The sequence below is a fragment of the Macaca mulatta genome, chromosome 5 (assembly GCF_049350105.2).
Source record: "Macaca mulatta isolate MMU2019108-1 chromosome 5, T2T-MMU8v2.0, whole genome shotgun sequence".
NCBI lineage: Eukaryota > Metazoa > Chordata > Mammalia > Primates > Cercopithecidae > Macaca > Macaca mulatta.
In genome coordinates, this window is record NC_133410.1 from 81,499,014 (window position 1) to 81,513,364 (window position 14,351).

Genomic DNA, 14,351 nt, shown 5'->3' on the forward strand with positions numbered 1-14,351 from the left:
CTAAGTGAATATGTATTTTCTGAAAAATCAGGGGAGTCCTTTCTTTAAAATGTGACATAAATGTAATTTTATACTATGGCTGTGTCATTTTGGTAGCTACATTTTCATGCCCCAGTAAGAAATCAAACATTCGCTTAAATTAGCAACCAGGATAACTTTCCTAAATCTTAAATTGAAAATTAAAATTTCTGCTTATTTGCTGTTAGTTTTTTTATATTATTGTGAATAAGTCAATTCATTTTCCTTTTTCCAGGCATTATGAAAAACCTCTGTTTCAGAGTCATTACCATAGTTATAGGTCTTTATTTTACTGGAATAATGACAAATGCATCAAGAAAAAGTAATATTTTATTCAATTCTGAATGCCAATGGAATGAATATGTTCTGACAAATTGTTCTTTTACCGGAAAGCATGATATACCTGTGGACATACCACAAACAGCAGCCACTGTGGATGTAAGTTTCAGTTTCTTTAGAGTTATCTTACAGTTTCACATGAAAAAAGAAGAGTGGAAAATAAAACATCTGGACCTCAGTAACAATCTCATATCAAAAATAACCTTAAGCCCTTTTGCATACTTACATGCTTTGGAAGTGTTAAACCTCAGCAACAATGCCATCCACTCCCTCTCCTTGGATCTACTCAGTCCTAAGTCCTCATGGGTGAAACGCCACAGAAGCAGCTTCAGAAATAGGTTTCCATTGCTGAAGGTGCTCATTCTTCAAAGAAATAAACTCAGTGACACTCCCAAGGGTGAGTACAATTTTAACTAGGCAGAGAAACAATGCTTACGTGGAGGTGTTTCATGTTCATAAGAATTCCACATTTGTTTTCAGCTTCAAGGACACAGCCGAAAGTAAAGCAATTTGATCAGAGTATGTATAATAAAGTTTCTTAGTGGCATTGGAAGTTATAGTGTCTGGAATTTACAGCTAATGAAATTTAGTCTCCCATTAGTATATCTGACATTAATGTTATGTGCAGTTATCGAGACACTAAGAAGTATGTAAGTGCTAAATAATAATGAGTGATTCTAAGTTACCTACTTTGGTTATCATATATTTGTTAATATAGAAAAGCACTGAGCAATAACTAGTTCAAATATATTTAATATGTAATGCAATTCAAATTAAATGTCATATTCATAATATTTTTCTTCTTTGAGTACATTTTGCCTCAGTCTATCTAGTTGTCCTCCAAAAGTACAGCAGAAGTATCCTAATATTATATATTGGTATGTAAATCTTCTGGTTATCAAGTCAAAATCAGAATTCCTTATCCTAGTTTCTAACAGGGTACTCCAGATAGCCTCCTATTATCATAAATTCTCATCTGACATTCAATAGTCTCCATGTTGGAGACCCTTAACAGTAAACACCAATGTTTTCTTTAGAAAATATATCAAGTTAATAAAGCAAAACTTCCTTTGCCCTTTTTATATTCCAGAGTGCTAGACAATTAATGTCCTTTCCTTGTTTGTTTCCAGGCTCATTCACTCTTTGCTAAGCACCTACTTTATATAAGACATTATACAAAAAAATGTATAAGGATATTGTTCTCTTTCTCCATTCCAAGTTGCGCATATTTGGTTTTTCTTATTATCCAGTTCTGACATTTCATGTTTTTATTTTCATGCTCTTTCTCCAGCTTTGTTTTAAGCATCATTTTGGCAATAATAGCCTAGCAGGTATAGGAATTATTACAGTCACCATGTCAGCAGAATTGTTTGAGAAGGGTTGGAGTCTTCTGTCCCTGACCTTCTCCATAAAAGTAGTGTGTCATATTTTCAGTGTAAATGAAATGCATTTTATTTTATGATTTTTATTGTATTGTTTTTATTACAAGAAGAATACCTGTTACTTATAGAACATTTAACAACTGAAGAAAAATTTAAAGGGAAAAATTAAAGTCACTCATGTTATATATATTCTTCTAGTTTATTATTTATGCCTATTTGTACCTTTTTCTTTTAAAATTGGATCATACTGTCCATATTTCTTATTTGTATTTTCATATCGTAGAATATTTTAATATCTTTATATAATTAAGCCACCTCACAAATATTTCAAATAGTTGAATAGTTTTTATATATGCATATATCATAACTGGTTTAATCAAGCACTAGGTTATTTCCAGGTTTTGTTTTTTGATGGACGTCATTATAGCTACATATAGACATGTAATATAACAAAAATTTTTAACTGGTATGGTAGATGTGAATCTCAATCCACAAACTTAAGTGTACTAGAGATATAACCTTCTATTGTCTGTAGTAACATAATTTCTGATTCTGAGCCCCCATTAGGGGGAGTCGTAGGGATACTTAACATCAGTCTTTCATCAGCTTTCCTCTGCCTTTGCCCGGATTTGTACCCAGCTCAAGAGTCGTATACTCGTAACAAGTCATCAAGGTGTGAATGTTCCTTACCCCTGCTAGCCAGAGAATATTTCTTTTCAGTCTCTTCAGTTTGGAGAAAATTTCTTCTCCGTTTTTTTTTTTTCTTCAAAACCCTCTGTCTGGCAAACACTTTCTTCTAAAGGTTTAGGGTTTTGGATAACGAAAGCCAGAAAGACTTGTAGACTCAGCTACTTTCTGCCTTGCCATGTGCCTTCCCTGGGACAATGAACGTGGAGCCTAGTCTCTGTGTGAATGGAGAGAAAGAGCAAGAGGAAAATATAGGAAGGTAAGAGATTAACAGGTCAAAATATGATCCCACCACAAGAGTAAATAGGGAAGTGCTGAGTTTCTCTCCTTAAGGCAAATGAATTCCCCTGAGCTAACTGGGGATTAGGACTAATACAGTTCCACTTAAAGACCAAATATCCCTATAAATGCAGATACAGATCCATCTTTTTTTGAGTTAAGCTATTGCCTCCCAAAAGATCAAGAAAAATGTTCAACTTGAAGAGAAGGGGGAAAAAAGAAGTGAAGTGAGCAAATTCTATATCTGCAATTCTATTAAAATTCTAGCAAATGAAGTCATAGAGAGATGAATGAAAAGATATAAATGTTGGAAGTTCAGTATAAGGCATGAGTCTGATTGGATATAATTCAGAGTCCTTTTATCTATAGTATTTTGTTATTTAAATTATTTTCCCATAATCATCATATTAGTTTTCACTAGGTTGAGTCTCCTCTAACAACTTTTCCTATTTTATGATTCTGTGACTATGGCTGGGTTGCTCTGACTTTGAAATCTCATTTTGAAGGGAACTGCTGGTAAGAGAGAGATGCTGCCTAGGGCATACCCTATTTTTGGCCTATTTCTTTGTTCTTTAATTCTTCACTCTAAGTCTATTTATAGGTGACATCTGGATAAGATAAGATTTACTCATTGGATCATTGTGAGGATCAAATGAAAAAATGTATCTCAAAGACCTAACTTAACATGGAATTTGGCATAATAAACTGTCATAATTTAAATATGTGAAAAGTACTTCAGAATCTTGTCTGAAGATTTATCTTGGAAATACTAGTTTTTATTATTCTCTTGTCATAAATTGAGAATAACAGTATATTTAGAAACAAATAATTAATTTTTGTCTAAATCTCAAGTTTGTTTTTGTTTTTTGAGATGCAGTTTCACTCTTGTTGCCCATGCTGGAGAGCAATGGCATGATCTCGGCTCCCTGCAACCTCCACCTCCCGGGTTCAAGCGATTCTTTTGCCTCAGCCTCGCAAGCACCTGGGATTACCGGCATGTGCCACCACATGTGGCTAATTTTGTATTTTTAGGAGAGAGGGGCTCCTCCATGTTGGTCAGCCTGGTCTCAAACTCCTGATCTCAGGTGATCCGCAGGCCTCAGCGTACCAAAGTGCTGGGATTAGAGGCATGAGCCACCGTGCCCGGCGTCAAGTTATTTTTTAAAATGTTAAACAATTATTGCAGTAGTAGCCCACTATAATTCATGAGCAGATAATTATTTGTGTCTGACTATATAGGCACTTGCATTCATCTAAAATAATAATAATAAATTAGGGACATCTCAGAAAGCAACAGTCAAGCAACCTTCATAACTATGTACCACATATTTTAAAATGGGGACTATTTCTAGAACCAATGAAAAGTTTCTTTCACTCAGGAAAGCCCACTTTTGTAAGGGCGAGATATCACATGAACTAACCCTGTCTTCAGAGTCAGTTGTGGTGTCATCAATAAGCTTCATGTTGGGAAAACGCCCAGAAGAGGTGCTGGCCAATGCAATTTATAAAACAGAAGCCAACCACGAATTTAATCTTAATAATGTTTCCACCTTCCTCCCATATTTTTGGAGTATAGCATCAATAATTGAAAAACTAGTTTTAAAACATGAAAACAATGGGATCAGTCTCTGGTTAATCTGTCTTACCTTCATCAAGCGGTATTTTTGGAGTGCTCACAGAGTAACTGGAAATGTAGCAGGAACAACATCTTGTTGGGATTCCAGTTAGGTTGATAGACCAAATGTAGCAGCCTCACATTAACCAACTAAGTTCCAGAACCCAAGAGATAAATGTGTTAGAAATAAGATGAAATAGTACCTAACATTTGAAACTGGTGGAATTAAAAAAAAAAAAAAAAAATACAATGTATTATTAAAAAGTAAAGTATATTATGTTCCTTTATTCATAGAAAATTAAAGATTTCATCCTGATTGCTACTGGATTATGGAATTATCAATAAGCAATGTACTGACAACTAATTCAGGTTCTAAAGAAACAAAAAGCATGTAAGACACTAAACTAAGAAGGCAAGGCCTTTGGCTCACCTACATAATTTGACCACAGTAAGATCTGACCTAATGAATCAAATATCTTACCCAGGACCATTCTAGACTCTATTCCAATTCTTACTGCTCTTTGGACTAAAAGCCACAATCCCTGAATATTGTTGTTTTATGTGATCAGGTTATCACACTTGGGAGAGCACTTAAGAAGTTCATAGTACAGAGGGTGTATTTACTAAGTGTAATGTCCGAGTATCCTTTCTATGGCCTTTTTTTTCTGATAGATCATTTCTTGGAAATAATAAAACTGCCTCTGGCCACTTAAATGCAAAGGCTAATAAAATTCCTGCCTACTGTGGCCTTTGTAATCTTTAGAAGGCAGTTCAATAAATAATTCCCTTTCCACAAAGTACCTCTATATTTTCCTCCCGGCATTCAACTCTCCTCTCTTGAAACATAAAATCTACCCCTGATGTTCAAGCCCCAGCCATGAATGCACCATACAGCCTCTTTCACTCATTTGACTACCCTCTGAACATTGGCTCACCAAGCAAAAATATTAAAAGAACACATTTTCCCATTGAGAAGTGCAATCAAGTACCATGAAAGAGTTTTCTTAAATTTTCCGACTCCATCTTGAGACACCCTAAACAAACCAGGTTATCTGAAGGACCAAACCAGTTCCCTTAAAAAAAAAAAAATCTTAATTATCTAAAATTGAAAGTAAAGGAAAAGTTTTCATCCAGGAGGAGTAACTGAACTTCCTGGTCTTTATTCTCATCTCCAGAAGAAATGTACCTTCCTCTTGGAAAATCTCGGCTTGATATTATGAGGGGAGTTAAATAAGAGGATTCTCTAATAACTGCATTCAAAATCAAAATCACCCTCTCCCCACATGCTTGGGTATATTCAGTTCCCATTCTTTTTATTTACTAATTTTTTTTTTCTTTTTTTAGACGGAGTCTCACTCTTGTCACCCAGGCTGGAGTGCAATGGCATGGTTGCAGCTCACTACAACTTCCGCCTCCTGGGTTCAAGAGATTCTCCTGCCTTAGCTTTCCATGTAGCTGGGATTACGGGCGCCTGCCACCACACCTAACTTTTTTTTTTTTTTTTTGTATTTTTAGTAAAGATGGAGTTTCACCATGTTGGCCAGGCTGGTTTTGAACTCCTGACCTCAAGTGATCCACCTGCCTCAGCCTCCCGAAGTGCTGGGATTACAGGCATCAACCACCATCCTCAGCCTATTTACTCTTATAATTCTTTTACACATCTTATATTACTCTATTTACTTGTTTATTGACCTTAAACAAGTCACTTAACCTAAAAAAGCTTCCTGGTCCTTATCTTTAACTAGGAATAATTATATGTATAGGGTTGGTGTGAGGGTTAGAGACAGTGTATATCAAGACTAACACATAGAGTGATGATACATGTAAAACATCTCTCATAGTGCCTGGCACACGACAGGTGTTCAAAAGTGTTAGTTCCTCTTTAGTGCCACTTGATTGTCCTGAGTCTTTAATTCTGTATTTCTCGCCCTGGTCTTTACTATAATGGTAACTTCCTTGATTTCAGGCACAATAGATAATTAAAGGGGATTCTCATTCTCTGTCTTCAGATGTTTAGAGTATTTGCCAACAGTCTTGGTGCCTCTGTTGATATTAATATAGGTCTGCATAATATTGGAAGCCCCTGCTCTTCCTTTTTCTGAGCACTTTCTGATCTGTCCTCTGACTCTCTGAACTACATTGACTCATGAAACCATCACCACTGTCAAGATAATGAACTGTTACCCCAAAAGCTTCCTCATCCCCCTTTGTAATCTATCTTTTCCACCCATCCCTTCTCCCCAACCCAGGTAACGACTGATCTTTCTGTTTCGTTATAGATTCACTTGCATTTCTATAATTTTATATAAAAGGCATTATACAATATATGCTTTTATTTTTGGTCTAACTTATTTTTTCAGCACAATTATCTTGAGACTTATCCATGTCATTGTGTATATTAAAAGTTCATTCCTACTAAAAACAGAATTACAGTTTGACCTAGCACACCCCTTAATGGGTGTATATGCAAAGGAAAAATAAATCATTCTACAAAAAAGACACATGCACTCATATGTTCATCAGAGCACCAATCACAATAGCAATTACATGGAATCAACCTAGGTGCCCATCAACAGTGGATTGGATAAAGAAAATGTGGTACATATACATCATGGACTCCTACAGAACTCTAAAGAAGAAGGAAAGCATGTCCTTTGCAGCAACATGGATGTAGCTACAGGCCATTATCCTAAGCAAAGTAATGAAGGAACAGAAAGCCAAGTACCATATATTCTCACTTATAAATGGGAACTAAATATTGGGTTCAAACAGACATAAAGATGGGAACAATAGACACTGGGGACCACTAGAAGGAGGAGGAGTGTGGGAGGAGGGAGACTAAAGCTGAAAATCTACCTATTGAGTACTATGCTCACTACCTGGCAGCATCAGGCAATATACCTATGTAACAAACCTGCACATGTACTCTCAAATAAAAGTTGACATTATTTTTAAAAATAAGACAGAAAGAAAAACTTCTGTGAACTGTGGGGAAAAAGTTCATTCCTTTTCATTGCTATGTAGAATTCCATCTTGAGGATTCATTTATCTGTTGATGGACACTTAGGTTGTCTTTTTAGCTATTAAAAATAAAGCTGCTAGATCTTTCATAAATGCTGTATGCAGGTTAATGAAATTCTCTCTATTCCCAGTTTGCCCAGGACCTTTTCTGGATCCATTGAGATGATCATATGGGGTTTTTTTCAGTCTGTTAATTTGGAGAATTGTGTTTTCTAATATTAAATCAACTTTGCATTCCTGGGATGAATTCTATTTTGTCATGATTTATTATCTTTTTTTATATATTTTAGATTCAATTTGCTAAAATTTTAAGAAATTTTACATCTGTGTTCATGAGGAATATTGGGTTATTATTTTCTTTTGCTATATTGTTGATATCTAGTTTTGGTATTAGAGTAATGTGGGCCTCATAAAATGAGTTGGGAGATATTTATTCCTCTTCCGTCTTCTGGAAGTGTTTGTTTAGAATTGGCTTTATTTCTTCCATAAATGTGTCATAGAATTCCCCAGTGAAGCTATCTGAACAGGAGTTTTTTTCATGGAAGATATTTAATTACAAGTTTACTTTCATTAATAGATGCAGGGGTATTCACATTATTGCTTTTTGAGTGAGTATTGGTAGTTTATTAGCATAAAGCTGTTCACAATGTTTCATTATCCTTTTAATATCTATAGACTCTGTAGTAATGCCATCTCTCTTATTATTGATACTGATAATTTATATCTTATCTTTTCTGATCAGCCTGACTAGAAGTCTTTTTAAATCAATTTTATTGTTGTTAAAGAACCAGCTTTTGGTTTTATTGATTTTTCTCTATTATTTTTACATTTTCTACTTTATTTCTTCTCTGGTCTTTATTGTTTCCTTTCTTCTGCTTACTTTCAATTTCATTCATTCTTGCAAGTTTCTTAAAGGAGAAGCTGAAGTCAATGACTTGAGGCATTTCTTCTTTAATAGGCATTTAGTGCAATTTAATAATAAATTAGTAATTTCCCTCTAAAAATGGTTTAGCTACATCCCACAAATTTTGATATGTGATGTCTTCATTTTTAGTTGAGTCAAAATACTTTATTTCTATTTTGATTTTTCTTTGTACCATGGGTTATTTAGAAGTGTGTTATGAATATCCAATAATCTATGGATATCCTACAGTTCTAGCTTTGGGGTTTCCAATATATATCTTAAGATCACAGTCTATTTTTATTTGGTATTATACTACTTGCCTGTAACATAAGAACCTTACAATGGCGTTCTCCCATTTTTTCCCCTCTTCTGTCCTTTGTGCAAGTATTGTCCTACATTTTACCCCTATATATGTTATAATTTCCACAATATGTTTTTACTATCTTTGCTTCTCACTGTTGCTTTTAAAGAAACTTAAATATAAGAAAAAATATTTAAATTAATGTACATACATTTCTGGAGCTCTTTGTTCCTTTCTTATATCCGGACTTCTATCTGGTTTCATTGTTCTTCTAAAGGACTTCCTTGAACATTTTTTCTAGTCTAGGTCTTCTCCTGATGAATGCTTTCAAATCTTTATTGAAAAGGTCTTTATTTGCCTTTGTTTTTCAAGTATATTTTTACTCAATAAGGAATTCTAGGCTGACCTTTTTAAAGATTTTCAGTTTGTTTAAATGTTGCTCCATTATTTTGAATTTGCATTATTTCCAATAAGAAATCTACTCTCATCCTTATCTTTATTCTTTTTATAGTGTTCCTGATATACACTCAATTTAAATTTTTGGCAATCAAATGTACTAATATTTTCCTTCATAATTTCTTTTTTTTAATCTTCAAAAACAGCTTTCCCCATGTGCAACTACACCAATATTTTATTTATATGTGCCTTAACTCCATGGATGGCAAAATTGTCAGAGAAGATTTTTCAGGCATATTATACTTATAATCCAACTGAAATTTACTTTGTTGTGTGGAGATTATAATAATGTCCGCAGCGGATCGCTGGAATTCACCCAGGTCAAATTATTTAATCAGGAGCTCTTTTCCTGAAAACTTGATATCAGAGCATCTCATCCCCACTAGTCAGGGCCAGCTAGGTATCATGCCCTGAATTTTCTGCAGACCAGAGTTGGGAAGCCATCTTCGATTCTAGCCTATCAAACAGATTCTGTCTTCATCTTCATCCTAGCATCAGCCCATTCACGAGATAGTGTCAGAACTTAACAGAACTTAATCCAGCATAATTCACACATAGTCACCTGAGGCTAGTAGAACTCCCGCCAGATCTCACTAAACAACTTCGATTCTATACATTAAAAAAAAAAAAAAAAAAAAAAATGACAGTCAAGAGCTCTAACCCTACTCTAATATACTTAGTTGTTATCCCTCAAGGGCTCATCCCTATTATCTTGAAAGTTACACATGGGTCCCAGTCTGTTCCACAAGGCCCTCATTTGGACCAGCAGGCTACCAGGCCATGTTATTTTAATGACACTAGCAGAAACCAAGAAAGCAAGCCCTGCCACATAAGCGTGTTTCAGATCTTTGCTCACACCACCTCTGCTGCCATTCCTTTGGCCAAAGCAAATTACATGGCCAAACTCAACTCAGTGGGATGGGGAAGTGTATTTGGCCCACAGGACAATGAATATTTGATGAACAATCATCCAAACTAATGGACCTGGCTTCCACTGAACTCCAAAAGCTTGAAGATCATAGTAATCAAAGACATGTCTCAATTCCAGCTATGAAAAACCATTTTTAAGGAATGTAATAAGCATGGAGGCCTTAAGTGATTTTCTTTGGCTCACATCAAAAGTCACAAACAGGGCTGAGAGCAGTGGTTCACACCTGTAATCCCAACACTTTGGGAGGCCAAAGTGGGAGGATTGCTTGAGGCCAGAAGTTTGAGACCAGCCTGGGTAACATGGTGAGATTCTATCTCTACGAAAAATTAAAAGAAAAAAATAATAGCCAGACATAGTGGCATACACCTGTAGTCCAAGCTACTCTGAAGGCTGAGGCGAGAGAATCGCTTGAGCCCAGGAGCTCGAGGTTACAGTAAGCTATGATTGTGCCATGGCACTTCAGCCTGGTGACAGAGCAAGATCCTGTCTCAAAACAAAACCAAACAAAAACTCACAAATAAAGGTGGAATAAACTTCAGTCTCTTAAGTTCCTCTCCAGCACCCTATTACTCCGTGACACAAGCAGATTAACTAAGCAACCCCCAATACATCTGGCAATTTCATTATGTACTCCATGACCCAGACCACCCTTTTGTGGCTTTGAGGGAGGGTTGTTTGTTTTTGTTTGTTTTTAGTTAATAAAAGATGGGCGTGGTTAAGGGTAATGGTTAAGAGATCTGGGTTTTGATTCCAGCTCCACCCACCATGGTGTTGTTGAGAAAGTTCTTAACTTTGCTGAACCTAATTTTTTTTCGTTTGTAAAATATTGATAACTCCTCAGGCTTTGTGAAGGCTAAAAGGAGATGTTTGTGAAATGTTTAGAGCATAAAGAGTACACAATTAGGAGTTTAAAAATAATTTCTTCCATCACTTTAAAGCTAGGCATGATCGCTGCCTCCACTGAGCTCCTAGGGCACTTACTCAATTCAATTAAGCACTGAGATATTTTAGGAATCATGAGTTTGCATCCCTATATAGGCCAGGCAGGTATCATGAAAATGTTAAGAACGCTGTAGCTTCTTTCATATTGGTGTCTTATTTTGCATTTTTTTCTGACAGACCCATATGCTTGCATATTAAAAGATGTAGGAATATGCTTCTATGCACAAAGAAACATTTTTCTCCAGAGGTTATGTTCAAAATATTTAACAACTGGCCTTCAGCCTGGGCTCCACAGTTGGATGCCTCCTGGCTGTAGTGCTGGAGCCAGGTGCAGCTGGACCGGGGGCAAGGAGAAGATAGACTGAAGTAAGTGCTCAGGGCAGCAGGGTAGTGCACAGGGACTTCGGCAATGGTCATTTCCAAACCAATATGGAAATATTTTTTACCAGAATAAGCTGAATATGTCTTACTTCTCTCCCATTTAAAAAAAAAAAAAAAAAGTCTTCTTGGCCTATCCTTTGTTTTCCTGTTTTTTTTGTCATTGTCGTTGTTGTTGTTTTTTGTTTGTTTGTTTTTGAGACGGAGTCTCACTCTGTTGCCCTAGCTGGAGTACAGTGGTATGGATCTTGACTCACTGCAACCTCTGCCTCCTAGACTCAAACACTACCACACTGGCTAATTTTTGTATTTTTAGTAGAGACAGGGTTTCACCACATTGCCCAGGCTGGTCTTGAACTCCTGACCTCAAGTGATTCACCCGCCTCAGCCTCCGAAGTGCTGGGATTACAGGCATCATCCACTGTGCCCAGTCTGTTTTCTTGTTTTTGACAGAGACATGAGTACAAAGAAATGATAATCTTCTATAAGCTCATACCCTCGTCGACAGCAGGCAGCCTTCATTCAGCTCCAGCCAAATGTCATCTTGTGCCAATTAGAACTTCCAGTTTTCTTAAGAGAAGCCAGAAATGCAAATTTTTATTGAATTTTTAATGTCAGTACAATGATTTTTAAATCTCTATGCAAGCCAGACATGGTGGCCTCTGGCCTATTGAATGTATACTATATTCCACCAAGCATTGCAAAAGTTCAAAGATGTGAATTCTGCCCTGAGAGGACTTGATCATCTGATAGGCAAACAAACAAATAAAAATTAATTTTATGGTCGGACGGTCCATGTGATGAACTACTCTGTATAACTAATAACTTTACCTTGAGTTTATGTCTTATCATTGGATCAGATTAAACTCTTTTAAGAGTAAAGATTCCATGTTGTCCATGCTTGTCCTCAGCACTGACTGCCTTGCCCATAATGTTTTGATCGATTCATTGTCCTGATGATCTCTTGCTTAGCATGTATACAATTAAATGAACGTATGACAATCTTGATGATGCAGCCATTTCAATTAAGTCATCTCCCTGTATAATCAATCTTACAATAAGTAGCTTGCAGACAGTAGGCAAGGAATAAAGCCTCCTGTAATTGAACCAACCTGATCTTGTTCTGTTGATTAAAGACACAGGCTACATGCAAGAACAGAGCAGAAGGAAATGTAAAAATGCAAACATTTCCTTCTGAAACCCATATGGGAAATGAAATTTGAAAGACAGCTATGACTAGCACCTCCTTCTGAACCTTTATTTATTTTCAGTGCCAAATGGACCTCCTGATTACTCTCTGAAATCAAGTGAAATACAAAGGCAGAGACCAAAATTCAATTTGATTATTTTGCTGGAAAACAAAATCTAGCTATAACTTACTACCTTTGGAAAACACAAGAATGCCTAGGAAATAGTCATAATGTCAACAATAAGTAGCTACAAGAAAGGACATGGCTACAAAATAGCATAAGACAGCTGGGTGTGGTGGCTCATGCCTGTAATCCCAGTATTTTGGGAGGCCAAGGCGGTGGATCACTTGAGGTCAGGAGTTCAAGACCAGCCTGACAAACATGATAAAACCCCGTCTCTACCAAAAATACAAAAAAAGAAATTAGCCTGGCATGGTGGCAGGTACTTGTAATCCCAGTTACTCGGGAGGCTGAGGCAGAAGACTCACTTGAACCTGGAAGGTGGAAGTTGCAATGAGTGGGGATTGTGCCACCGCACTCCAGCCTGGGTGACAGAGTGACACTCTGCCTCAGAAAAAAATAGAATAAGAAAAATCTTAAAACTGGAAGAATTTATCCATGTAAATAAAGCATCAAAACAACTTTTTTCCTCTATTGTTTAGCAAGATTATTTAGTTTTACTATATAGTTCAGTCAAATAAATATTTTTCATATCTTTCAATCAAGGTTATATTTTTAACTGATTCTCTTATTTTTTTTTCAGGCTTAATGCACTTTATTTTTCTTGTATAAAAAACCCTATGTTGTAGCCACAGCTGGAGCCTGGGTCTGCTGCACGGAGACTCTGGTGTGGGTCTTGACAAGGTGGTCAGTGAATTCCTGATAGGGAGACTTGGTAAACACAGTCTCCTTCCAGAGGTCAGGGGTCAGGTAGCTGTAGGTCTTAGAGATGGCATCAAACATAGCCTTGGCGAAGTTGCCCAGGGTGGCAGTGCAGCCCTGGGCTGAGGTGTAGCAGTCATCTATACCAGCCATCATGAGCAGCTTCTTGGGCACAGGCACTGAGAGGATGCCAGTGCCCCTGGATGCAGGGATGAGGCGCACCAGCACAGAGCCACAGCGGCCTGTCACCTTGCAAGGGATGGTGTGGGGCTTGCCAATCTTGTTCCCCCAGTAGCCTCTGCGCATGGGGACAATGGAGAGTTTGGCTAGGATCATGGCCCCACGGATGGCGGTGGCCACCTCCTTAGAGCACTTAACACCCAGGCCGACGTGGCCATTGTAGTCCCCTATAGCAACAAAGGCCTTGAACCTGGTGGGCTGGCCAGCACGGGTCTTCTTCTGCACCGGCATAATCTTCAAAACCTCATCTTTGAGAGAAGCCCCCAAGAAAAAGTCAATGATCTCAGATTCCTTAATGGGCAGGGAGAAGAGGTAGATCTCCTCCAGGGACTTGATCTTCATGTCCTTGACCAAGCGGCCCAGCTTGGTGATGGGCATCCACTCCTTATCCTTGGCCTTGCCTCTGCGAGCTCAGCTGCCTCGGCCCGGACCCCGTCCACAGCCGGGACCCCAGCCCCGGATGCCACTGACGAAACCTCTGCGGAAGCCACCGCCCTTCCCCACCCCAGGGCCACCAGGGCCTCCGGGCCACCCCCCCGCTGCACCGGCGTCATCTGCCATTTGGTGTTTTCTTGGAGAAGAAGTGATTCTCTTATTTTAAAAGTAGTACATGCTCATTGAAAGAAAGAATTCAAAAGTGTTCAAAACAACGTTTCTTTTCTTATCCCTCTTCACTTCCCTCAATCATCCTAGTCCTAAGTGTAACTACTAGTAGTTGAGTTTATCTCCTGCCAGGCCTTTTCTTGCTCACTCAAAATCTATGTATGTGTTTGCATATGGCTCTTT

At 37.5% G+C, this 14,351-nt stretch overlaps 1 protein-coding gene and 1 pseudogene across 5 annotated transcripts in view; one reads left to right on the top strand and one right to left on the bottom strand.

The window, feature by feature from the left end:
- The window catches only part of LRRC66 (leucine rich repeat containing 66), a 33,403-nt gene that overhangs the window by 2,525 nt on the left and 16,527 nt on the right, over window positions 1-14,351 (top strand). For 4 of the 5 annotated variants that reach the window (XM_078002671.1, XM_078002673.1, XM_078002670.1 and 1 more), the window contains exon 2: window positions 254-754. The exons of the other annotated variant lie outside the window; for it this stretch is intronic. In XM_078002671.1, coding sequence (XP_077858797.1) covers window positions 259-754 — 496 coding nt within the window. In that variant the 5' untranslated portion in view covers window positions 254-258. The remainder of the gene's footprint in view (window positions 1-253; window positions 755-14,351) is intronic. 5 annotated transcript variants of the gene reach the window in all.
- Window positions 13,111-14,256, bottom strand: LOC699246 (small ribosomal subunit protein uS5 pseudogene; annotated as a pseudogene).